Source organism: Geospiza fortis, unplaced genomic scaffold, assembly GCF_000277835.1.
Source record: "Geospiza fortis unplaced genomic scaffold, GeoFor_1.0 scaffold450, whole genome shotgun sequence".
NCBI lineage: Eukaryota > Metazoa > Chordata > Aves > Passeriformes > Thraupidae > Geospiza > Geospiza fortis.
The window spans coordinates 2,278,816-2,303,755 of NW_005054416.1; the positions used below are offsets into that span (position 1 = coordinate 2,278,816).

General features: G+C 48.1%; 1 protein-coding gene across 1 annotated transcript in view; it reads right to left on the reverse strand.

Moving 5' to 3' along the window:
• Positions 1 to 45: 45 nt before the first annotated feature.
• DAGLA (diacylglycerol lipase alpha) overlaps positions 46 to 24,940 on the reverse strand; it is a 27,704-nt gene continuing 2,809 nt past the window's right edge. The window contains 18 exon segments of the mRNA XM_005426498.2: positions 46 to 2,164; positions 2,166 to 2,987; positions 3,624 to 3,805; positions 4,229 to 4,358; positions 5,112 to 5,308; positions 6,036 to 6,108; positions 7,070 to 7,138; positions 8,394 to 8,536; positions 9,818 to 9,898; positions 13,775 to 13,852; positions 13,972 to 14,055; positions 14,238 to 14,394; positions 15,337 to 15,461; positions 16,283 to 16,360; positions 17,054 to 17,188; positions 20,683 to 20,770; positions 24,006 to 24,144; positions 24,578 to 24,679. Of these exon segments, the coding sequence (XP_005426555.1) occupies positions 2,068 to 2,164; positions 2,166 to 2,987; positions 3,624 to 3,805; positions 4,229 to 4,358; positions 5,112 to 5,308; positions 6,036 to 6,108; positions 7,070 to 7,138; positions 8,394 to 8,536; positions 9,818 to 9,898; positions 13,775 to 13,852; positions 13,972 to 14,055; positions 14,238 to 14,394; positions 15,337 to 15,461; positions 16,283 to 16,360; positions 17,054 to 17,188; positions 20,683 to 20,770; positions 24,006 to 24,144; positions 24,578 to 24,679 (2,780 nt within the window). The 3' untranslated portion in view covers positions 46 to 2,067.

Consider the following 24,940-nt stretch of genomic DNA (forward strand, 5'->3'; position numbering starts at 1 on the left):
GCCAGAAGGGGAGCTAGCCCGCTAGCCCCAGCCTCCCTGCCCCTCAGCTCCCCTTCTCCCCTCAAACCTTCCCAGATTTTTGTGCGTATTCCCAAAAAATCACCTCGGTAGTGTTTCCTGAGTGCAGGAATTCCTCCTTACCCTGCGCTGTGCTCCCGAACCACCTGCTCCCTGCTCCTTTTTTTAAGGACCTACAAAAACAAGAAGAACTTCTGGTTGCTCAGAATAAAAGGATTTTTCCTTCTCCAAATCCCTCTGGATCCAGAGAGGCTTCCTCCCTCTGATTCCACTCAGTGAGAGGTCGCCTTTGGAACCTTAAACCACAGGGATAATGTTTTCCTGGCCGCTTCAAGCACTTCTGAAGGCTCTGAAACGGGTAAGGAGCAGGGGCTGGAGCATCCCACACTGGATGGAGTGGGATATCAGCACTTGGACTCAGAATCCAGTGGAATTCCATGCACCCAGGATTACTTACATCAATGCACAGTGGTTATAAAGTGCTCCTCAATGGCATTGGATCCCACTGGCTCCCGGGAAGCACAGCCCTGACCCATCCCGGTGCTTCCGCAGCCCACATGGAGAACAGGAAGCCTGGGATTTGCCAGGGGCTGAGCTCCTGGAAAGCACAGCATCCACCTACAATGGAAATAGCACTGCTAAGGAGAGGAAAAGGGAGCAACCACAGGATTCTAAGGAAGTTAAACCAGGAATTTCTTTTCCAGGGAGCCCTGGGGAGAGCCATCAGTAACTGCTGAGCTTTGAGGGGGAGTTGTGGCAATTCAAGGCCTTTTCCAGGTCCCAAGAATGTTTCATTTCCTACAATAGGTAGTTTTCCTCCTGCTCCCATCACTGGAAAACCTGCCTGGAGAGGCGGAGCAGGCTCCTCTGGGCCCAGAGGCTCAGGTAGTTTTCCTAACTTGCTCAAGCTTTCCTACATGGAATTGTGCAGGTGGGGACAGGGGGCAGGTGGTTACCCCCAGATCCAAGCCACTTGGGAAGCAGGGGGCTTGAAATTCTGCCTGCCATCCTCTCTTCCCTCAGTCCCCAGAGGGAACAGCATGGGAAGGAGAGGATGACCACGGATTTTCCTTTGGGAAAGCCTCCCTATTTCCTTAATAAATACCTTCCAACCAGCTCAGCAGCTCTGTAAACATACAAGAGATTGCAACACTGGGAAAAAGTCCATCTTTTCCCTGAATTCCCAATGACATAGGCTGGCACTGATCCACTGTGGATGCTGCATATGGGTGGTGTGAGGACCCCCAGGGATCCAGGAGAGACTCCCAGACTCCACAGGGGCCTGGAAAATAATGCCAGGTGCATCTTGCAGTTGATCCATCCACATCCATGCAGCTCTGAGATGAGAATCCTGGCAGTCCCACGGGAATGTCGCCAGCTTAGAGGGGTCCAGGGAACCAAGGAGTGATGGGGGTGATATCCAGGAGAACTTTCTGCCAAAGGCAGAGGGATTGGGCTCTTGGGAACAGCGTCCTTCCCTCTCAGGAGTGCTCGGGGGAGAGAAACCACGGTGCCAGCCCCATTTCTGCTGCGCCTGGCCAGGAAGGGGAGACTGGATTTGGGGGGAATACAGCCCCAATGGCTTTAAAACAGGAGTGTCCTACAAAAGCAATCCCCATGGAAGTGTGCTGAATTGGATCTTGGGCCGAATCCTTGGTAGTGCAACAGGGCCCAAAGTCTCAATCCGCTCATTTCCCAAAACCACCGGCTCGGTCCCGAGGAGAGGGATCTGGCCCGGCTCCCTCCTGCTTCCATCTATCCAGGTATCTCACTCCCAGTCTCAGCAGGTGCCCCAGGGCAAGGAATCTGCCTCTGGAATGAGACAGGCTGAGGTAGGGAACTTTAAGTGCCTCAGACCCTCTCAGGCCCCATGGGGCAAAGCTTCTCCCAGCTCCAAGCACAGGATTCCAGCACAATCCATCCTCCAGACACCACCACTGGGTCACCCCAGAAAGGATTTTTCCAGCTGTCTCCTCTGATCCCAACTGCCCGATGACAGCCTCCTCCATGGATTATCCCACTGGGATCATTCCACCCCTTTCCCCTGCACTAAAGGGCTGAAATCATGAGGTCGTCCTGCTTGGCAGGGCTGGTTACGTGTCCGGAAGGGGTGGAAGTCCGGATTTTGTCCGTGGCCAGGCATTCGCACACCCGTGGGAGTGATATCCATGAGTTCTCCAGATGAGCTAAGGGGGAAGGAGGGTGACACGGAGATTCCCGACGAGGGATCCGTCGAGCCCGCAAACAACCTCGGGGGCTTTGGGACTAAGTTGGGCTCGTACTGTGCCCTCAGCAGGATCTCCTGGTCGCTGACGGATTTGGGAATCTCCGCAAAGTCGCTGGAGCTGTCCGACACCATCATGCAGTAAATGTCCTGGAAGGAGCTGCTTTTGCTGTCCAGGTTGAAGAGGCTGTCGATGAACTCAGCGAATTCCAGCACCTGGGGACTGGGAACGTCGGCCAGGCGGCCGTTGTGGAGCGGCGGCTCTTCCCGAGGGGACGAGGACGCGCGCTCCCCGTCGCTCCCGGTGCCCTCGGCACTGCAGCGGCGCTGGGGGGTGGTGCCGCCGCTGTTGAGGACGTTTTCCGGGGGCTGTGTCTCCTGGGAATGCTTGGAGAGGCTGTCAGCAGCCAGCAGCTCTGTCCGGGAGCTGAGGGAAGGGTTTTCCTCAGGGATAACGGGGTCTATATAAAAGCAGTGCGTCTCGTCCTTCTCCATGACCGCATGGAGGCTGGGGGAGCCCCGGATGCTCCGGAAGCCGGAGGAGCGCCGGGAATCGAAGCTGTAGATGGATTCGTTGTCCGAGAGGCTCTCCATGGTGGCCAGAGGGGCACGGCGGTCCTGGAGCTCCACGGAGAGACGTTCCTTGGTGTCCAGGAGAAGCAGCTCCACGGGGTCCTTCTGCACGGGAGAAAGCGGCTTCGTCTCATAGAATCCCTCCAGGCTGATTTCCGAATGGGATTTGCTCCTGCAACAGGAAACAGAGAACACGAGGCTGCAGAATTCCAGAACAGCTAGAGGATCCGAGGGTTCCTCACACAGCTCCTCCAACCAGAGGCATCCACAACTCCGGGGAATCTCTTCTCGCTCTGTCCTCCCAGCTGGAAATATCACAAATGGATTCTCCTTCTGCAAACTCCAGTTCTTGCCCTTCTCCCTTTTTTCCTGGCTCACTAAATCCTTCTCTCCTGTCCAGAGAAGCTGTGGACTAGCCCTGATGGTGTTCCAGGTTGGACAGGGCTTGGAGGAACCTGGGCTGGTAGAAAGTGTCCCTAGCCATGTCAGGGGCTGGAACTGGATGATCCTTAAATCCCTTCCAAACCAAACTGAATTTGGCTCCAAGTTTTACCTTGGGAAAACCTCACCTGTCTGGATAAGGAAAAAAAAGGACATTTTCCTGACCTTGCTGCAGTCCAATTCCTAAGCAACACAAGGGATTTTTCTCCCTGACATTCCTCAAGACATCCTGCAGCTTTAATTCCCACAAAGGCCCATGGATCTGTCCTTCCCATACACATGGATCACAATGCTCCAAGAGGAAGAGGACCTATACCTGTGGATATTTATTAATATTTTTAATATTCCATATAAAATCTCTCCTTACTTGGTACTGCTGTTCCTTCTGTCCACTGGGATGGCTCCAGTTCCGATCTGCACAGTGGGGCAGCTGGGCAAGGGCTGGCTCTGGAATATCAGCTCTGGGGTGAGATCCACTTCTGTAGGACTCACCATCACTTTGGCTGCAGAAAGCAGAGCTGTTTTCCCCTTGTTGTAGTTCTCCAAGACCTGTCCAAAGAAAGCAGAGGAACAGCAGGGATTGACTGGAGGCTTTCAAACAGCTGGACTGGCCTCTTACTTACCAGAGCCTTCTGGAAGCATAGGGAGATAAAGGATTAGATGGATAAATCCTGACACATCCCTGGATGTCACCTGGGCTCCAATTTAATGGCAGCTCCTGGAATGAACCATCACCACCCAACCTCATGTTATTCTGATGTTAAATTTGGAAACAGGAGCTTCTGGGACTGTAGGAATTCCATTCCCAGACCTCGTCACACTCCACTCCCAATACCCTGTGCAAGACTGACCAGGAGCATTCCCTTTCCTCCTCTTCTCCAAAATAAACGGCCTGGTGTATTTAACCAGCAGCATTCCCAGGCTAAGCCTGCCTGTCCCAGTGGTTTTTGGGATGACAATTCCCTGCCTTACCTTGTTGAGCCCTTCCATGACCACGTAGGGGAGGTGTTCGTGCAGCATGGCCGGGGAGATGATCACCTCGTTGAAGGCCTTGTTGTCCCCCCAGATGGCAAAGTAGGTGGGATCCTCCTGCTCACAGCAGCTGGAAAAGGGGTCCAGACAACAGGGAAAATGGGATGGAAGAGCAGGGCAGTGTTTTGGCATGTGAAAACAGCAGGATGCAGAGGGAGAGAAAGAGGAAAAATAGAGAGAGGAGCTGTTAAAATACATATTGCTCCAAAATCCTGCTTTATGGGGACATGATTATCCATGGGCTAATCATCATCTAAAGAGGAAAAGGACTTTGGACAAGGGCCTGGAATAATGGGAAAAGGGGGAGTAGCTTTAAGCTGAAAGAGGGTGGGTTTAGATGGGATATTGGGAAAAAATACTTCCCTGTGAGGGTGCTGAGGCCCTTGCACAGGTTGTCCAGAAAAGCTGTGGCTGCCTTATCCCTGGAAGTATTCCAGGCCTGGTTGGATGGGCTTGGAGCAACCTGGGATGATGGAAGGTGTCCCTGCCCATAGCAAAGGCTGGAACAGGATGATCCTTAAGACCCTTCCAACCTGAACCATTACAGCATTCCATGTACTGGTTTAGATTAGATATTGGAAGAAACTTCCCTGTGAGGTGGTGAGACTGGAAATGGGATGGATTTCCACGGGAAGTTGTGGCTGCCCCATCCCTGGAAGTGCTCAAATCCAGGGTGGACTGGGCTTGGAACAACCTGGTCTGGTGGAAGGTATCCCTGATCATGATCTTCACAGTCCCTTGCAACCCAAACCACTCCGTAACTCCCTCCTTGTGCCAGGGAGAGTTTTCCCACAAGAATTCCAGCAGGAACTGCAGGACTCACCAGCACTGCTCAGCAGGGTGGTTGTGCACCACGTGGATGATGCGGCCAGGGGGGTACAGGGGGGTGCTGGCACTCAGGGCAATGGTCAGGTCACTGGGATGTGTCCAGAGCCGGTTGCTCGTCACCGAGTTCTCCTCTGGCTCCTCGGGAAGTTCAGATTTGGGAATGCACTTGGTAGCCCCCACAATGATCCGCCACTGTTGCCACAAAGAGAGAGAGAGGGGAGGGAGGATTTGAGGAGAGAAAAGCAAAAAAAACCAGTTTTCTTTTACACAGGAGGGATTTGTCTAAGGAAGGTGTGTGAAACACCAACAAAAGTGTCCAGGAAAAACACAGTGACACTGGGAATAAATAAGGAACAATACAAGGACAGGAAAACAGGGAAGCCGGTTACAGAGATGATCCAAATGTTTCTGAAAGTTGATTTTCCTTTTCCAATTATATACCCTCTCCAGGTAAATTCCATCATGTGTTAATCCTAAAAATCTTCGTATTTTATGGGTTTTTTCCATCTTGGTGCAATGGTAAAGACTGGAGAGGGACAACTTCCCATATTTCCTATCTCCAAGACATGAGCAGACCATTTATCCTGGAACAGCATCACCCCAATGCTCTGACAAGCACAGGTGTTGGACTTCCAGCCTGTTCCCAGTTTTAACTGGCCAGGAAAATCCACACTTGGAATACAGACTTTAAAAGAGGCTCAGACAGAAAATTCCCTGCTCAGTTATTTGGGATGTGTGATGGTGAAGTTTCAGCAAGTGAGCCAGAATGATCCCACTGAGCTCTCCAGCTCTTTCCATCATTCCTCTGGTTCCCTAAATAATGACCCTGAGGAGGCCTGGAGGAAACCCACCCTTCTTGCTGCTAAAATTCCCCATCCCTGCTCAGAGACATCTCCAGGTGTTGGTTCTTCCCTCTTACCTTTGGTTTGGTGCTTCTTTGGAGAACATCCAGAAGCTGCCGGCGAAATCCCTCCAGCTGAGAGAGCCCAATCCTGGAAGAGAGGAAGATGTGACCATGGAAAAGAGGAAGATGTGACTCTGGAAAAAAGGTGTGGTTATGGAAAAGAGGAAGATGTGATTCTGGAAGATATTAAGATGTGATTCTGGAAAAGCAGAAGTGAGTCTGGAAACAAAGGAAATCACGGATTATGGAAGAGGGGGAAATGTGTTCACAACACCTGGGCAGGGAACAGGACAAGAAGGATATGGAGCACAGTAAACAAGGCATTGTGTTAAAAAGGACATAAAAAAGATACAACATGGAGCAGATGGATTCAGAGGTGGGCTGTGGCATCACTGAGGAGCAGGAGCCAGGAGTGAGAGGTCCAGGGAATTACCAGGACAATAACAAGGATAAGATCAGTGAACAGGGAAGGAGGGAAGTGACAACAAAGATGGCACAGAACGGGTGAGTTGGGAAAGTCTCCTGGAGCTGAATGACACCACTGAGCAGATGACAGGATGGACAGGATCATGGCATCCAGGTAAATCCCAGGTTGCCTGGCTCCTGTTCCAAATCCCTGCTCAGCAGAACATGTCCCAGGAGATGAGGAAGGTGAGGAATGACAAGGCACAAGGAATGAGCTGGTTTGGAGATGAGGTGACATGGAACAGGGATTTTGGGACAAACTGGTCCAAATGAGGTGGCAGCATATCCAGGACAGGGCCAAGATAACACAGGAAACCAAGAAGGTGGCACACCTGATATTCCAGGTACCACAAGGAGGGATTCCAGAGGTGGGACATTCCTCCTTTTCTTTCAAACAGGAGGGATTTGCCCATAAAAACCCCACAAAGGTGTCCAGGAAAAACATAGTGACACAGGGAACAATAAAAGGACAGGAAAACGAGGAGGCTGGAGAAGAGATGATCCAAGTGTTTTGGACAGGAAACAGATGATTTGAGACAGAACAGCAGAGATTCATGAAGGAATTCAGACACTCCTCCACTTGCCTGGGCACCAGATCTTTGCCAAGCACCACCGCAGTCACAAACTCCTTGGAATACTCCATGGCATCCTCACTAGAAGAGAAACAGGAGCAAGAAGAAGCAAACAGCGTTTCATTCCCTATTCAGTGGCAGGGAAACCAGGGGCACAGACCCCAGTCCAAGCTGCTCCAGGCTTTGGGGATTTGTGCCTTGTGGAAAAAGAGCCTGATCTCCACATCCTATGGCCTAATCATTCCCGTGCACAAGACTCTGGATATAGCTGGGAAATGAAATGCTTGAACTGAATGCTTCATAGTCATTTTCCAATAGTTTGGGAATGGTAGGACAGCCAAGGAAGAAGATATTTCCTGCTCCTGAGGCTACAATGTAGGATGAAATACCCCAATATTTGGGAGAATTCAAATGGCAAATTTCTGCAGCAATCTGACTTCTGAGACAAGAATAAAGAAATCAAGATTCCCACTCTGAGTTTCCTGGAGATATTCCCAACCAGTCACCATGGGCAGAGGCTGCTTCACTGGCCTAGGGATGATCCTGGGCATGACACCAGTCAGGAGCTACCAAGGCATCCAGGAGTGGAAGTTTGCAGCAGAAGGTTGTATAACTCTCCTGAAATATCCTCCTCTGTAGCTCTGTGGCTGCAGAAGACCTGGGAATACTACAACAAGGAATGCAAGCATCCAGATTCAGCAGCAGGATGGTTTAAAATCCTTGGCTGCTCCTGGAATATGGTGCAGGAACTACCAGAAGAAGCTTCTCATGATCCATAGCTGATTCCAAGGATCCCCATGGTGTCTGTCAGGACCAGGAAGACCTTCCCTCATTTCTCAGCAATCCAATGGGATGTTTTGTTTGGGAATGACATGACCAGAAGGTCTGTTCCCATTTATAATGGGAGGGATTCACAACTAATCTCTCCCTGGTTTTGCCCCACGGCCAAGGGAGGGAAACCAGAACAATCCCTGTGAGCAATTTTAGGCTGCAGAATGGCAGAAATCACATCCCAATTCCAATTTCTTTGGAAAAGGAGTCCAAACAACTGGATCAGCTGCTGCAGACACCTGCACTTGGTCAAGTATCTCCTTTATTTTCATCTATTCAGCGGGAGGGGGCAGAGAGTAAGGAAATTGCACCCATTTCCCATTAAAATTAGAGCCATGGACAATTCAGTTATAAACCAGAATATTTGGGAAAGCGGCCATTTGCCATCCTAACTTGAATACCCAACTATATTCCAGAGGAAACACTCTGCTTCTCCAGGCTGCCTTGTCCATTTCACTGCTCCCTAGAGCCTCACATGCAGGATGCAGTGTATCCCAACACCTACCTGAGCAGCCCACCTGGGGGGGAATAAGCAAAGCACTTCAGGGATGGATACTGGGGACGCAGCAGGAAGGACAGGATGGCAGCTGTGCCAGCTCCAAGGGAATGCCCAACCACAATCAGGCCGTAGTGTTTTGTTCCTCTTCCCTAAAAAACATGGAAACAACAAGGAATCGAGGTCAGGTTGGAAATTAAATTGAACTTATCTCCCAAATCTCTCCCTTTCTCCAGTTTTGGAGTTTGTTTCTATACATGAGCACTCAAGATTCCAGCTGAAAGGCTCCTTGCTTGTTTTGAATCATGGAATCATCACAGAATCCTGGAATGGTTTAGGTTGGAAAGGAAGGGAGAGATCATTCCATTCCACTCCCTGCCATGGGCAGGGACACCTTCCACTAGCCCAGGGTGCTCCAAGCCCCAGCCAACCCATGCTGGAACACTCCCAGGGATGGGGCAGACACAACTTTTCTGGGAAACTTGTGCCAGGGCCTCACTAGAGGCTGGAATTCATTCACTTCTTGAATTCTACATCTGGTCTACTGGGACTTTCCTGAAAGAAAGAAGGTGGGAACCAGCTATTTGAATTATTTAGGATTTGATGGGAGTTTTTTTCCCCTCCTGATAACATCCAAGCCCATAAAGAAAGTGTCTCTAAACCTCACTGGACACTTTTCTCTGGAATATCTTGTCCTTGGCAACTGTCAGAAACAAGGTCCTGGGCTCTGGTGGGACCTGGGATGGCACTTATGGACCTAAAGCCAGGAAATATTCCTCCTGAGTAACAGAACAACTCCCATTCTCCCTTTCTAGTCAGAGAGGAATGAAGCTCCATCCCAAAAAGCTGGATGCTGGTTTATCTCCCCCTCCATCCACCAAATATCCCAAGGCAGCACTTCAGCAACTATTTCCAACATATAAACCAAGGTAAGCTGCTTCCCAACATCTCCCTTGAGTCCTATGACATCTCCCTGCCACCAGGAATGTGCCCACAGGGACAGTCACCACTGCATTCCAAAGAAAATCTCCATAAAAATGGGATTTTAGTTCCTGCTTATTTGGTTTTAATGCTCCCTCCCTGTCCTTCATTGCCACCATGTGGGACTTCCTGCCTCAGGAAAAGGAAAATAATCAGGAGCTCTGCACTATTGGTGCTTCCAAAATAAAAAAGCCTTGCAGGAAGTCTGGATGGGGCTTGGAGCAACCTGATCTTGTGGAATGTTCTCTGCCCATGGCAGGGGGTGGAATGGGATGAGCTTTAAGGTCCCTTCCAACCCAAACCATTCCACGAAATGAGTAACTAGCTGGAAATCCAGGAATTAAAGGAAGAGCTGAGAAATGAATACAACAGACTTAGGGACATAGAGATTCCCTTAAAACCCAGGTTTTTATGGAAATCTCATCCTCTGTCCAGAGAGAACTTGTACTCACCAAATCCCGCCCAAAAGCTTGGGACAGCACCATCTCCTGCTCCAGCTTCTTCTTGATGTACTCAGCAGACAGCACCATTCCCTGTGGGAGCAGGAACACACAGCAGGATGTAAATGGGATCTCAACATCCAGAAGGTGAGGAAGCTCTGGAATGTCCCTCAGCATGGATCAGGATGGAGGAAGAACTGATTCCCCTCTGCATTTCCAAAGTTTTGGTGTTTAAGGAGTAAAGGCAGTTCTTAATTAAGGAACACTCCAAGGGCCTATTCCTGGGCTTTTAGGGGGAAAAGTACCCCAAATCCAATTAACTTAAACACAGGATTGTGGATTTGGTACTTCGGGCCAAGGGACCTAGGGCAGAACAGAGAAATAGACTTGGATATTCTAAATATTGGTGGTTTTAAAGCCAAATTATCCTATTCCAGGTAAATCTGGGAAGGAGTTTTCAACTTAAATCTGGAAATAAAAGTTGAATCATTCTAATAGAGATAATGATTCAAACACCAAAGGGAAAAGTGGCAGCACTAGGAATTAGTTCTTACCTTCTCCAACCAACAATATTAAGGGAATTTGGCTGTCAGAAGACATTCATCCCAAATTATTAGAAGTTTTTATTCCCTAGAAGTCAAGGACTGCTGGAAGGTGGGAAAAGATCATATCTGGGTCAAAACATCCCTCGTCTCTGCTGAGGAGTGTTTCTCTGATTCCAAATGTAGTTGATGCAATTCCAAGTGCAGTTATAAGCAAGCAACTGGAATTTGGTTTGTTGCATAAATTACTGATAATGCTACAGTTTAACTCAGTGGGAAGTGAGCCTGAACTCCAAAAAACGGGGGGACATTGAGGAAAATCATCTCTTTGGCTGTTTTCCTTTAAATCCCTATCTTAAAATGGTGTGAGTACAATGGGAATGTTATTGGGGGCTCACTCTTCATCTCAGAGATAGGAAAGGATTCCTGGCTCCAAAAGCAAAAAAAAACCCAAAAAAACCCAAAAACAACAACAACAACAACAACAACAACAAAAAACCAACAAAACCTCAGTTATCATAAAGAGCTGGATCGGGGGTTGGAGTTAAAAAGGATAATGGTATGACAGCAGGCAGCAGGATAATGAGAGGGAAAAACCAGGGAAACATCAGGAAGAAATCAGAGGTAAATCAGAGGAAGAGCTGAGGGGGAAAATGGTGGGAAGAAAATGAGGGGTGGAAATTTGGTGGGAAAATCTAAACCAGGGATAAATAAATCAGGGATAAATCAAAATCAGGAATAAGTCAGGAATAAGTGTTGACTGTCTTGCATAGATATCACCTCATCAAGCCTCCAGAGATCAAGTTTTATTCCATCCTTATGGAATTTCTTGGGTTGTTTCAAAGAGAGGCAGAAAGGCATAAGAGAAGCCAGTGAGGAAAAGAAAGCAAAGAAATATGGATTTTTCCAGGTCCTCAGTATCTGAGATGTCTTTGATCCCAATCTGGATACTGAAGAGGGGATACAGGACAGAGGAGACCCCACTCCATGGAAATGAGATAAATGGGATGCTGCCACTACCAAAAAGCACCACAGTGGTTGTGCTTTATCCCAGCTCCTCCCCAGCTTCCAGAAGAGTCTCCACTCCCAATCCTAATGAGAAGTGAGCAGCAGGCCACTGATCTAAATTCCCACCGCGAATTTGGGATTCTATTTTTAGAGAGCGTGACCCAAATCCACAGTGATGTCACTGCTGGGATGTTAGTCAGCCTTTGGGACGTGTTTTTGGTAATTATATCCTAATGGAGACAGGGATTTTAATGATTATGGAATGACACTGTAAACTTCCATTTAGATTCACCATTGGAAAAATTCCCTAAAATTCCTGGAATCCTGGTTTGGGTTGAAAGGGACCTTAAGGATCATCCCATTCCACAGGAAGGGAGATGTTCCATTAGCCCAGGTTGCTCCAAGCCCTAACCTGGTCTTGGACACTGCCAAGGATGTAGCATCCATAAATTCTCTGGGAAACAAATCCAATTTCAAGTTAATAAAACTATTTGGGCTTAATTTTGCAAGTTCACATGTAAATAACCGAATGGATCAAGCATTTAGAGAAAGGGAATGGAAATGTTCTGCATTGTTTTGCATCCCAAACGCACAAAACTGCTCCGGGATATTTGAGATTTTGGGCGAAAACCCCAGAAGGGTCTATTTATGAGAGAAAAATGTTGGAAAGTCTCATTACTGGGATCATGGCTGAGCTTCCAGGACTTTCCAGCAGCTCCTTGTCCTCCTGGTTGGCTCAACACCAGGAAACAAAGCTCTGAAACATCCTACTTTCACTAACTTTGTCCTGGGAGTTCAACAATTAAATCTGGATTCACCCCTTTGGCTAAGGATTATCTTTAAAATTAACTTTGTTATAAAATCAGTGGACTTTATTGTAAAAATAGTGAAGTTGGATTCTTCTTTGAGTTATAATCCTTTTTTTTTTTGCATTCTAATCCCTAAACTTTAGTTCCAGCTCTATTTTTTGATCCAGAATAGCTCAGAGGCCTGATAAATATTTTTTTGAATTGTGACATTGGAGCTGTGGAGTGATAAAAAATTTCATGTAAACATCAAGACTTGGAATCTTAGGATGGCTGACAGACACCCTTGGGGATGGGTGGGACAGAATCGGCAGGAAAACACCCCAAATGAAACAAATCCTGGGAAAGCTCCCACGTAGCCAAGTCCTTGTTTCCAAATTAAATGTGTAAGTGAGACACTGGATTTGTTTGGATATTAAACTTGACTCCTGGACATTAAAATTGCATTTAAAATTCCATTATCTCCCTTAGTTTTCCCTCGGGAATCAACAGCACATTATTGTCTGCAGATTAATATTGATAATAATTCCAGAGAAAGTGAATATTTCTCTCCTGGCAGCAATCTCAAAAAAAAAAAAAATAACACAAAGGACAAAAAAAAGCTCTGTCTGGAACAAAGGGAATAAACTGATAATGTTTCATGGAAGTCGCCAGTGGAGGAATATTTTCATATAAAGATCAAAAGCAAAGCCAATTTCTTCAAGGATCTATTCCTGGATTTTCATTGAATGATGGAATTCTGGAGTGGTTTGGAAGGGACCTAAAAGCCCATCCCAGTCCCATGAGCAGGGACACCTTTCACTAATCCAGGATCCTCCTAGGGGTCCCAGCCCGTGGCAGGGATTGGAACAGGATTTTTAAAGTCCCCTCCAACCCAAACCATCCCAGGATTCGATGGTTCTATTTCCTAAAGCAGAGGAAGAGGTTTGGTATTCCAGCAGGACACCATGAGGCAAGCTAGAGTTCCCAACTCATGGCTTCTAAGGACTTCCAAGCTCCACATCTCACCTTGAGCACTTCCAGCAACTGCTCTGTTCCTTCCAACCTTCACTCTGGATTTTCCTTTCCCAACTTGGCACTGCAGCTTTGGAAGCTGCCAAATTCCTGATCATCTTAAAAACTCAGCACGTCGTTCCTTTGCCAGACAGGGGCAAAGGTCAGCTCTGGAATAAATGCATTTAGCCAGCCCAGAGCTGCTCACAGACACAGAGCACCCATCTAATTTCACGGATCCGAGTCCTGCCAGTATCCTTTGAGGACATTCCCATTACAGCAGAATTTTAAGCACATTCTCAGGCTTTGATTGAAAATTCTTTAAAGGTTGTTGGAAGAAAAAGTCATTTGAGTGGCTCCAGGAATTTCATTGTGGGTCTCCACGATGCCTTTCCGAATTTGGAATTCTCTAATTCCAGGGAGTTTTTAATTACACGCCCAGTGATTTTAACTGTTCCCACTAATTATTTAACACCTCAAAGCCCTTTCTGTAACTTCTTCTTCAAGTAATTAAGACCATTTGGGGGTTTATAATTAAAAAGTGAAATAATTAAAAAAATCCACGGGGTTTTGTTTGGTTTTGGGTTGGTTTGGGATCGTTTTCCCTTTGTTTTCCCCACCTTGTGTCCCAGCCACGTTCCATGGTGCCCCTCAACTGGCAGGCGCTCTGCATCCCCCGTCAGATCCGTCAGGGCATCCTGGAAGAAAAGCAGTCACCTTGCTTCAGGTGAGTCAATTCCAAGTCAGGATTCCAAACTGGGAAGGGCTCCAACTCTCTGGAATATCCACCAGGGAGGCGACTGTATATCCCACTTACTTTTGGGGACAGAGTACCCCGGATGCTGATGACCACCTTCTTCTTGTCATGGTCCACAGCCACGTAGAAAGGGGTTTCATAAACCTGGAAGAGATCAGGAGAGACATTCCTGTTAGATTATCCTCGAGGAAAAGGAGACAGAGTGTGTGACAGGATTTGTGTCCAAATAACAGAATTTTTTGATGGAAATGGAAGAGAAAAAGGTTGCATTTCCCTTCTTTGTCCCAGTAAATCCCCTCGGGAAGGGGGTCTGGGGTTGTCCTTACAGCGTCATGGCAGGAAGTGTAGACGATGTCCACGGAGGTCATGTTCTCGTCCAGGAAGTGGCGGCGGATGGCGATGGCGTTGCAGCCACAGCAATTGTCCTCCTCGATGGTGACGCCAGGAGCGTAGCGCGGCCGCGACGGGCACAGGCAGCAACACCTGCGGGGAGGAAGCATGGCTTTGAGGGGAAAAAGCTGGATTTAGAGTGGCATTCCCAGAGGAAAGGGAAAGGTGGGCCCTCCAAACCTCACCCCAATGGCAGTGAGTGCCAAGTGAAGGTTAACACCATGAAACAGCCTCAAAATCTGGGACCAGGTTGCAGTTTTCCTTTTGAGCACCAGAGAGAGCTACAATGCAGCCAGTCCCCACGGAATCTAAGGATTATGGGGTGGGATGGCTCCTCAAACGATACTGTCCTTGGAAGCACAGTTTTCCAGCGCTTCAACGTGGAAAAGCCAACACTGACCAAGCTCCAGGTTTATTTATAGGAAAAAATGGGTTTAGAATTATCCCAAAATAAAAAGAGAAGTGCAGGTTGATTTTTCTTCTTTGTCTCTCAGAACTAAAAGTATTCCCAAGGAATCACATTCCTCCCAATAGTCCACGAAGTGCCAAAAGCTCATCCCCAAATTGAATCCAGTGACAGAATTCTGGCAGCTGGAAACAAACCCTTGCACTGGGGCAAAAATTCTGAGCTGGAAAAATCCAATTAATCTGAGGGAGCATAGCCCAAGCCAGGCAAATCTTGGAGGTCTTTTAATCAGGACCCAAATGTCAACTCCCTGATTTTTGAGCTCCAAGAAGCTCTTTTTGGACTTGGTGTTGTGCCAGGTGAGTTGTCTCCGCTGGCTGTTTCATGCTCCAGAGAGATGGAGCAGAGGACAGGCTGGTTTATGTACTAGGAACTGGAAGGGATTCAGAAAGCCTTGGGAATATGAAGCCCAGAGAGATAGAAAGAAAAAACACAAGGAGAAAAAGGCAGAAAAGAAATCGAGCAGGGAGGAAGCACCAAGGGAACTCAATAAACATGGGGAAAAACAAAGGGCATTTCTAAACATGGGAAAACCAGGCAGGAAAAAAGGGATGAGGGTGGGCACTCACGAGCAGGATCTGGCCAGGCGGCAGAGTCCACATGTGGGCTTCCTCATGAGGTAAATGGGCCATCCATAGGCAGCCAAGGCGAAGAGCATGTAGTAACACACCTCCCGGTACCGCTGCATCTCTTGCTGGAAGACACGGGACTCCCTGAGCCTGCCATCTCTTGGAATTTCCCCCTCCATCCCCTTTTTCCATAGTTAGGCACATGCTGAGTGCCAGCCCCCTCTCCCAGCTGTGCTGTGGTGACTGAGGAGAGCGAGGTAGGGATGCCAGGCAAGAGCCACCCCCTCCCAAAGATTCCTCTGCCTGATTTCCTGAGGAATTCTCTGGGTATCTCACCATGCTGCCAAGGAAGCTGTTTCCTGCAAGTTTGGAAATGAGCTCCCTAAATATCCCCTCTCCAGCAGGCCAAAGGATGCCTGGAGAGGGCCACAAAGCCAATGTGAAGCAGTTGCATCCTATAAAAGCTCAGTTATTCCAGAGAGTTGGATCAGGGGTTGGAGTTAATCACAGCAGGATAATCAGAGGGGAAATCAGGGAAACATCAGGGAGAAATACAAAGTAAATTAGAGAAAGAGCTGAAGGGAGAAATGGCAGGGGGATAATGAGGGGGTGGAAATTTGGCAGGACGATCAAAATCAGGGGTAAATAAAAATCAGGGATAAAATCAAAATCAGGGATAAAATCAGACAAATCTAAATCAGAGATAAATTAGGAATAAACCAAAATCAGGGATAAATCAAAATCTGGAATATATGATGGATAACAGTGCTGACTCTCTTGCAGCAATATCACCTCACCAAGCCTCCAGAGATCAAGTTTTATTCCATTTGCATGGAATTTCTTGGTTTATTTCAAAGAGGGGCAGAAAGGCATAAGAGAGGCCAGTGAGGAAAAGAAAACAAGGATCACAGGTGGGTTTGGAGGACCCCACATCCCAGGGACTTACCGCATTCTTCAGATCCAGGTATTTGGTGTTCCTGGTCACTGGCATTCCAGACAGGAAAGCTAAAATGTCATTGTTTGCCTGGAAGCCACAAATACACAGAAAAATTCCTCTGTGTGACAGCAAGACAAAAATCCACTCTCAAATATCCCAACCAGGCCCCTCAAATACTTCCAATGGTTTCATTCCTGCCTGATTTGAATCCCAACTCAAGGGGGGAAAAAAACCATTAAAATAAATCAATTTCCTACTGGGCTGACAATGTGCAAACCTCATCAGCAGCTTGGAAAACTGGGAATTTCCTTCTGTAACCTGAATCCCAAATCAAGGGAAAAACTCCAATAAAATAAATCCATTTCCTACTGGCTTGACAATTTGCAAACCTCAATAGCAGCTTGGAAATTTAGGAATTTTGGAAATTTTAGGAATTTTCACCCCTGCAGATTGCTGGAGTCTTCACCATATCTTTGTACAGTGGGAATAATCTTCCCATTCACTTCCAAGTACCTACAACCCCCCACTTGGAGGTGTTTTGGCATCAAGAGCACCTCCTGCATCACCTGCCTGGAGAGGATCAATCCAGATTGATTGCACCAGCTGAGCTCTTTGACAGGGGAAAAATTCATGGAAAGCTGCTGAACTTCACCATTATTTTTCTTTCCCACCTCAGCGAGCGAGAACAGCCCAGAAATGAGGACGGCAGAGCCCTGCAGCTGTTTCCCTGCAGGGAATCCCAGAGCAGCTGAGATTGCAGGGATTGCCAGGTTTGCCCACCTCATCCAGCACGGCGTTGCGCTTGGCGCGCTGCCGCTGCCGCAGCAGAACCAACCCCGCGATGATGTCCGAGGGGACGATGTCCAGGTCCCGGAAAAATTCCGCAAAAAGGTAAGCGATCTCGGAGTAGGCATCCTGCAAAATCCAGAGAGAGAGGGCTTGGAGGAGGAGGAGGAGGAGGAGTTGGGGCCACAGAAGCCTCAAAACAGGGCACAGAGTGAGAACTGGACTCGTTTCTGGAGCTCAGCCTCCCAAAACAGGCACAAGATTCCTGCAGGGAATGCCAGATCTGGACTAATCACATGATTATTGTGTCTTGTTTGTTTTCCACAGTCTCACTCGGAGGCTGGATTTGTGCTGTGTGTGGGCACCTCGACATCCAAACAGCTCACACAGGACACAGGGAGGGAAAGGGAATGGTTTTGTCTCTCTCTATTAAATAAAACAGAGAAAATGGGATGAAAACAAAGCAAATCCCAATCCTGTGCTACCTCAGAGTCATCCTTTCTCCTCTAAAGCAGAATAAAGGCCATTCTGTGAGGAAAAAACACTAATTTTGTCCTATTTAAGAGTCTCTTCAACTCTAACTTTGCCCTTGGATCCTTTTTCCCATATTTATGCCAGACCTGAGATCCTGTTGCCCAAATTTAACCCAAACCTGGGAACCTTTCCCCAAATTTACCCCAGACCTGAGACCCTTTTGCCCACATTTAACTTGCCCGTTCATATTCCAGACCTAGGCTCCTTCTGCCCAAATTTAACTTGCCCAAATTTATCCCAGACCTGTGATCCTTTTGCCCATATTGCCAGGCTTTTCCAGGTTTCTTTTGGATGACACCCAAGCAAAAAGGCATGAAAAGTAAAAACTGAGACACTGAATGCAGAATTCCCAGAATGAAGGTGACCAAACCCAAAAAAGGAGGGACAGAAATGGAAGTGACTTGAGAGGGTCAAGCAAAACCCGAGAGCAGAGGGACGAGGATATTTTGATGAGAAATGTCCTTTTTCCACTTTTTGCTCTGTGCTACAGGCAAAAAAAACCACAAGACCTTATAGGAGAATATTTTGGGAGGCTGGAGAGGGGCTGGAATGTGGGTCAGTGCTGACCTGTCATTACTCCAGCCTAAAGACAAGGATGATCCAGAGGCTGGAGCAACAAAACATGAAGCTGTACCCACCAATGATCCATATTTGACTCCTGCCATCCAAAAACCTTTCCGAGAAGGATGATCACAACCTTACCTGAACCTTTATCCTGTGTTTTCATAGTATCCTTTATCCAGCATCAAAACCCACAAGACTGGAGTATTGTGGAAACCCTGAGTACTCCAGAACGGGATTTCTCCTCTCCCTTCTTTGACCATCAAGACAGTAAATCCCTTCTCTTCCCTGCAGGAATGACCTACATCCTTTTATCCCTGCCAAACTCCTGGCATGTGGGATGACTTTCTGTCATTTTTCACTTCCCTACAAAAGCCAGTTAAATCCCCATTAAGAACTGGGGCTCCAGGTGCCAACTCTCTGTGCCAGCAGCGCCTTTGGAAAGCCAACGGCATTCCAACCGCAGTATCCTTGAAATCCTGACCTCATCAATCCTAGCATGGCTCCTGTGAGCTCACAAGAAATGCCAAGAGCCTCCAAAGGAAAACAGGACAAACACCCATTAATCCAAAGTGGCAGCTCCAGCCCTGGATGCTGTGACAAAAAAAGGCCCTGATGGAAGTTCAATGCATATTTTCCGCTCCAAAGGAACAGCTTTTTCTGGGAACACCTGACATTATTCCTGTTTGTCCACCTGGAGTGCTCTGCTACAAACCCTGAAGGCTCTGAGGCTTCAAACTTCACCCCAGATCCTTTCCCCAAAGCCATGTCCATTCCATAAAACACTTTTCCAGCCCAGAGGACAACGATCCTCTGCTGCTACATTTTTTTTCCATGGGGTCTGGGATGGGCAGCGATGGATTCATTTCTGATCCATTACGTGCTCATTCATTCCACACGCTGCCATGCCAGGACACAACGTCAGGGCTTGTTCCTGCAGAGAAAAGAGGCTGGAAATTGCTCAAAAGCTGGATGTAAAGTGGAAATTCAACAGCATTAGGAATGTGAGGCATTTGGAATCCACTTTTATTCCAAGCTTAACAAAAAAGAGAAACAGTCACTGCAAAATGGAAGAAGTTTGTTAAAAAGAATTTGAAATATTTGGAATACTTTGCAATCCTGAATAAAATGAGAGTTGTTCAGGGCATTCAGGTGCCTGTCAGGGCTCTCTCTCCCAGGATGCAGCATCCACACTGTGCCTCAGGACAGGAGTCTCTGGCACCCTGGCAAGGTGACCTGGATGTGCTCTCAGGGAGAAGGGAAAAGCCTCTGCTCTGGAGCAACAAGGAAAAGCTGCTGTGGGAGCTGCCAGGGCACAAAACTCCCTTGGTCTCAGGTCAGATAAGCTGGGAGCTGGCAGGCCTGAGCTTGAACTTCCCAGAAGGACATTCCCAAGGAACATGGTGGCATTTTAGCCAGGGAAAGGGATCCTGGGAGGGGCAGCATTCTGAGACACAGTGCTGGACTTCTGCACAAGGGCTGTGACAATTCCTGAAGCCTTCCACACTCTGGAAGTTGCACCTGTGGACAATTCCACAGCACTCCCTAAGAAATGCTGTTAATCCAATTCATCACCTGGGAAGAACAAACGTTCACCTGACTCTCCTTCATTTTTCCACTTTCCCTTTGGAGCTTTCAATCCCTGTCTCATTTCTCTTCCTCTCCACGTTCACATCCCTTCCAGTGTGCTCCTTTTCCCGCTGCATCCTTTTGGAGCACGAACTCTGGGCTATATTTAGTGAGGACACGGTGGCTGTGGTCGGTCCCTTGGTGTTTTCCCTGTCATTTTCCGTGCCCTTCTAACTGGAGTTAAACGTCTGGGCGGATTTTTTGGCCACTGCTGGTTTTGTTGGAATGTCCTTGAAAAATCCCAGCTTTTTCCCTAAGAGGTTGTAACTAATTCAGAGCTCAGTGTCTGCAAGAACACAAGTCTCCTGATTTTTATGACTTTCTCCTCCCTTTGGGAACAATTCCCTGGTTCTGCTGGCTCCTTCAGGAGTCCTCAAATCCTCAGAATTTTAACTAACTTAGTTAAATCAAGAGCAAATCTTTCCAGCACCAAAGTTTGACTTGCCTCTCCAGCAGGTCCTCAGGAATGCTGGTGAGTCCCACCCTCAGGCACAAACCTGCTCCTAGTGATTCTAAGGAGAATGGAATAACTTCTGGGGAAGGAGTTTCAAGGCCTTTACCCTTCCCTGCTAGAGAACAGCAAGGGAAAATCCCAATGGCAGCACATGAAAATTCCCAGTGACCTTCATGTGGATCTGTGGATTAGACAGTCTTTGATTGTCAAGAGATCCAGAAGGATTTTGGTAATTCTTCCAGATTTTTGTTTTCCCATTTCCAAATTCTCCTCCTTAAGGGTGTGAGACTGACGGAAACAACAGGAGAAAGCACTCAGGAAGGGGATGATAAAGGGAAATGGGAGCTGCCCAGGAAGTGCTGCCAAATGTGATCCTAACCTGAGGGAAAACAGGGATTTCTCCCACTGATATTTTGATTCCCAGCAGGAGATTTTTGGTACCCACCGACTGGGAGTCCTTTGTCCGTGTGCAGCAGAGGAACACCTTGAGCCTGCGTGTCCAGCTGCTGGCTTGTCCCTCTTCCAGGCGGTGTCTGGGAATAAAGGGAAAGCAGGAAAGTGAGGAGACGCAGAACAAGGTGTAGGATCCAACATGGAGTGGCACAGCCTGTGCTGTCCCTGGAAAAATGGAATAAGGTTCCCCCAATCCCCCTTTTACCCAGGCTGAGCCCCCTGAGCTCCCTCAGCCACCCCTGGTGCTCCAGCTCCTGCCCCAGCTCCGTTCCCTTCCCTGGATATGCTCCAGAGAAGTGTGAATCCACAGGATCAAGCACTGTGCTTGGATACCTGGTATCCTGCCTGAATGGGATGCATGGAATGAGGTTCCTGTTGCAACTTGGCAGCTGCTCTATGTGCCAGGATGTGCAACCACTCAGGAGGAAAAAGTTACCTCAGGGTGAGGGACTGGGAATGGCACAAGAGACCCTGAGCATTTCAGACATGCAATTTTTCCCAGTCACAGAATCAAGGAATGCTTTGGGTTGGAAGGGACTTTTAGGATCACTGTGTTCCACCCTCTGCCACAGAAGTAGGGACTGACTCCGTGCCAGAGTGCCAGCTCCCTGAAGTCCACAGCTCCTCTTTTTTTTTTAGGGAAACACAGATTTAATCCCGGTCAGAGCAATCCAAAATAAAACACCACTCCATTTTCTGGCAGGGTATCCCATCAGGATAAGCCCAAGCCCAGAAACTGGTTTGCACCTGGAAGGAAAAGATGCTAGCAAAGGAATATTTGCTTGAAATGGAAGGAGCAGATCCCACAGGGACCCATCAGCTCCTGCCTGAGTATCTGAAAACAGCTCTCCATAACCTTTCAGAAGAAGAATGGGAATATGACTGGCAGCAGGGCTTTGCTCCCCCAGATTCCAAAGAACTCCAGAATTTCCCTGGCGGGGTTCAACAACCAAGTGTACTCTGAGCTGTTTTCCCTCCATCTTTTCCCAAATTCTTTCTTCCTAACTTCCACACGTTCAGTAGGAGCTCCAAAGCTCCATGGAAAAGCCTTGGCACAGCAAGCCAAACCTTTTATTGGGTTGTTTCTTTTTCCCAGCCCACACACACCACGATGCCACTGGGAAAGGAAAACCACCATGGGACACAATCCAGCCAGGCAGAGAACTTCCTCATCTATTCCTTGGAAAGGATTTCTTTCAGCAAGAGGGAGAAGTTGGGAATGTATCCTTTGGAAACAATTGTTTGAGCAGTGAACAGTCATACTTGATGTTTGTTTTTCACATCATAGCCCACAGCGTTTGCTTGTTAACAGCTGTTAACATTCCCTTTCCAGAGGGAAAATCCATGAACAGCAGGAACAAGCTCTCCATAAATACTGCAGGCCTGGAGGGAAAAACCCAGCCAAGGGAGAAAGGCCTTCACTCAGCTTTCTGGAATCTCAAAATTCCCCACAGAGGAGAGAATTTTGGAGTTGGTTTGAATTTACTAGTGCGAGCTGTGGAGCTCAGATTTGCTTTGGAAAAATCATCAAGAATTCTGGAATGGAAGGGACCACAAAGCTCATCCAGTTTCAGCCTCTGCCATGGGCAGGGACAGTTCCCACTGCCCCAGATTGTTCCAAGCCCCATCCAGCCTTGGACATTTCCAGGGATGGAGTAGCTACAGCTGCTCTGGGAAAACCATTCCAGTGCCTCACCACTCTCACAGGGAGGAATTTTTTCCTTGGATGCAGTACTACATCCACAGTATCATCCTTCTTATCTTCCTGGGAATGTCCTGATTCCAAGCAGCAATCACCATGCTAGGCACTAACTCCAAATATTCCAGGCCACTGTAACACATTGGAAAGGTCAGGAGGAATATCTGGCATTCCACAAAAAAAACCCAGGCTCCTTCTCACAGAACTTGATGCACTATCCTTAGAAAAGCCCAGTTTTCCCTCAAAAGGGACCTCATTCCAAGTCATTGGAATATGGAAAAATACACAAACCCAATGAAAAATGGGATATTTATGGAGTGGTTTTTGAAAGCCTCATTTTTTATCCCTCGGATCCCGATGCCCTCCAAAGCCACATTCCTCAAGGACAGTCACAAATCAAAGGAAACAAAGCCTGTTTGTGTTGTCCCCTACTGGAAAAAATTCTTCAGAAAAAGCTTTGCTTGGTGAAAAAAAGCTTTTTCTCTCCCCATCTGGGGAGCTCCAAGATGGAATCAACTCTTAATTAAAAGATTCAACTGCCAACACAAATGGAATTGTTCCTTGGCCAAGACCAAATAGGAGAAACCTCAGGGCAAAAGGTTGGATTTTGGAGAGGAAAATAAAGGAAGAAAGGGGATTTGGAAGGAGATGCTGCCTCAAAGTAAGGAAAATTTAAGCACACACTCACTGTTTCCACGGAAAACGCTGCTATAGGATATGGACAAACAGGTTGTTGTGGTCAGCAGGGTCCATGAGGATCCACAAATCCAGCAATTAAGGCAGAATCCAGCTGGATTCTGCATGGCTTTGTCTCCTTTGGATACAGGTGCCCACACACAGCACCTGACAGGGAGCTGCATCCTCCCAAAATCCCCTTCAGCAAGGCAAGGAGAAGGGCAAGATCCCAAAAATGCAGGACACCCTTCCAGAAACCTTGCCCTGGGAAGCTGTGGTTGCCCCATCCCTGGAAGTGTTCCAGGACAGCTTGGACAGAGCTTGGAACAACCTGCTATAGTGGAAGGTGTCCCTGCCCATGGCTCAAAGGGCTCTAAGATCCCTTCCAGCCCAAACCATCCTGGAATTCCCTGGCTTGAGGAGGATTTTGGGTGCCTGTAGCCATAAGGACACAGCACTGGTAATGCTGAAAGCCTTCACTGGTTCTTTCCTTAAATCTTTGTGTCCTTGGATAAAAGGGAAGTTCAGTCTGCTGTGAAGACAGGCTGGGAGAGCTGGGAATGTTCAGCCTGGACAAGTGAAGGCTCCAGAGAGATCTTAAAGTGCCTCATGTGGATCCAAGAGAGCTGGAGAGGGACTTTGGACAAGGGGCTGGAGGGACAGGACAATGGGAAATGGCTTCCCACTGACAGAGAGAGGGCGGGGACAGATGGGATATTGGGAAGTGATGCTTCCCTGTGAGAGTGGTGAATCCCTGGAACAGATTTCCCAGAGAAGCTGTGGCTGCCCCATCCTTGGAAGCATCCAAGGCCGGGTTGGAGCTACCTTTTCTAGTGGAAAGCATCCCTGCACATGACAGGGGGTTGGAATTCAATGATCTTTAAGGTCCCTTGCACTCAAGGCACCCTGGAATTCCGGGATCCCACGGAATGCTGCCTCACCTGAGGTTGTAGGTCCTTAGGTTGCGCTGCCGGCGCTTGGTGGCGCGGAGCTTGACAAAGGTGCGTCCCGTGGGATCGAAGACACACAGTACAGTGATGCACACACTCAGGATCACCACCCAGTTGCACACCACCATTCCTGAAAAAAAAACAAACCAGGAGTCACGTGCTCCAGCCCTTACTTCCCACCCCAAAAGGAAATCCTCTGGAAAGGCTTTTAAGCCACAGCTGGATGAGTCTTCCGGCTGTTTTATGGGGCTCCCCAAGTATCCGGGACTGCACCATTAACATCATCCCCACCAGGAGACTGGGAACGGCTTCCAGGAAAACAGTAAAACCATTCTGAAGGGCAAAAGCAGAATTTACAGACTGCCCTTCCCTGGGAACGCGGATCCCTGCCCGAGCGCCGGCAGCACAGGCGGATGAATGGAACGACTGTTCCGAGCAATAAACAGGAAAACAAGCCCCACATTGACAGCTCCCAGCCACTTCCCAGAGTCAATCAGCACAGGGGAATGAAGGATGCCCGCCAATCCGTCGGAATGCTCCCAGGCCACATTCCAGCTCCGTACCCAGGGTGACACTCTTGGCTGTGATGTCGTTGCAGGAGGTGTAGTACTGTGTCAGCCACACGATGCCCACGATGGCGTACACGAACTCAATCACCAGGATCGCTGGAAAAAATGGGAACAGCACAGATGACAGCAGCCTTTTCCCTAAGGATGAGCTCCTCTTCCCGTTTTCTCACAAGGAATAGGTACAAAAACGCTTTGGAAGGGGATGTGTAAGGAGATGAGCCTAAAGTGTGACATGTTCCAAACAACTCCGAAAAAATGGGATCGTGGAGGGGTCAGCGCCCTTGGTTGTGTCACAGGTATGAATCAGAGATCCAGACCTCCCTCCCACGCTGCTGGAAAGACTCCCTGAGGCAGCAG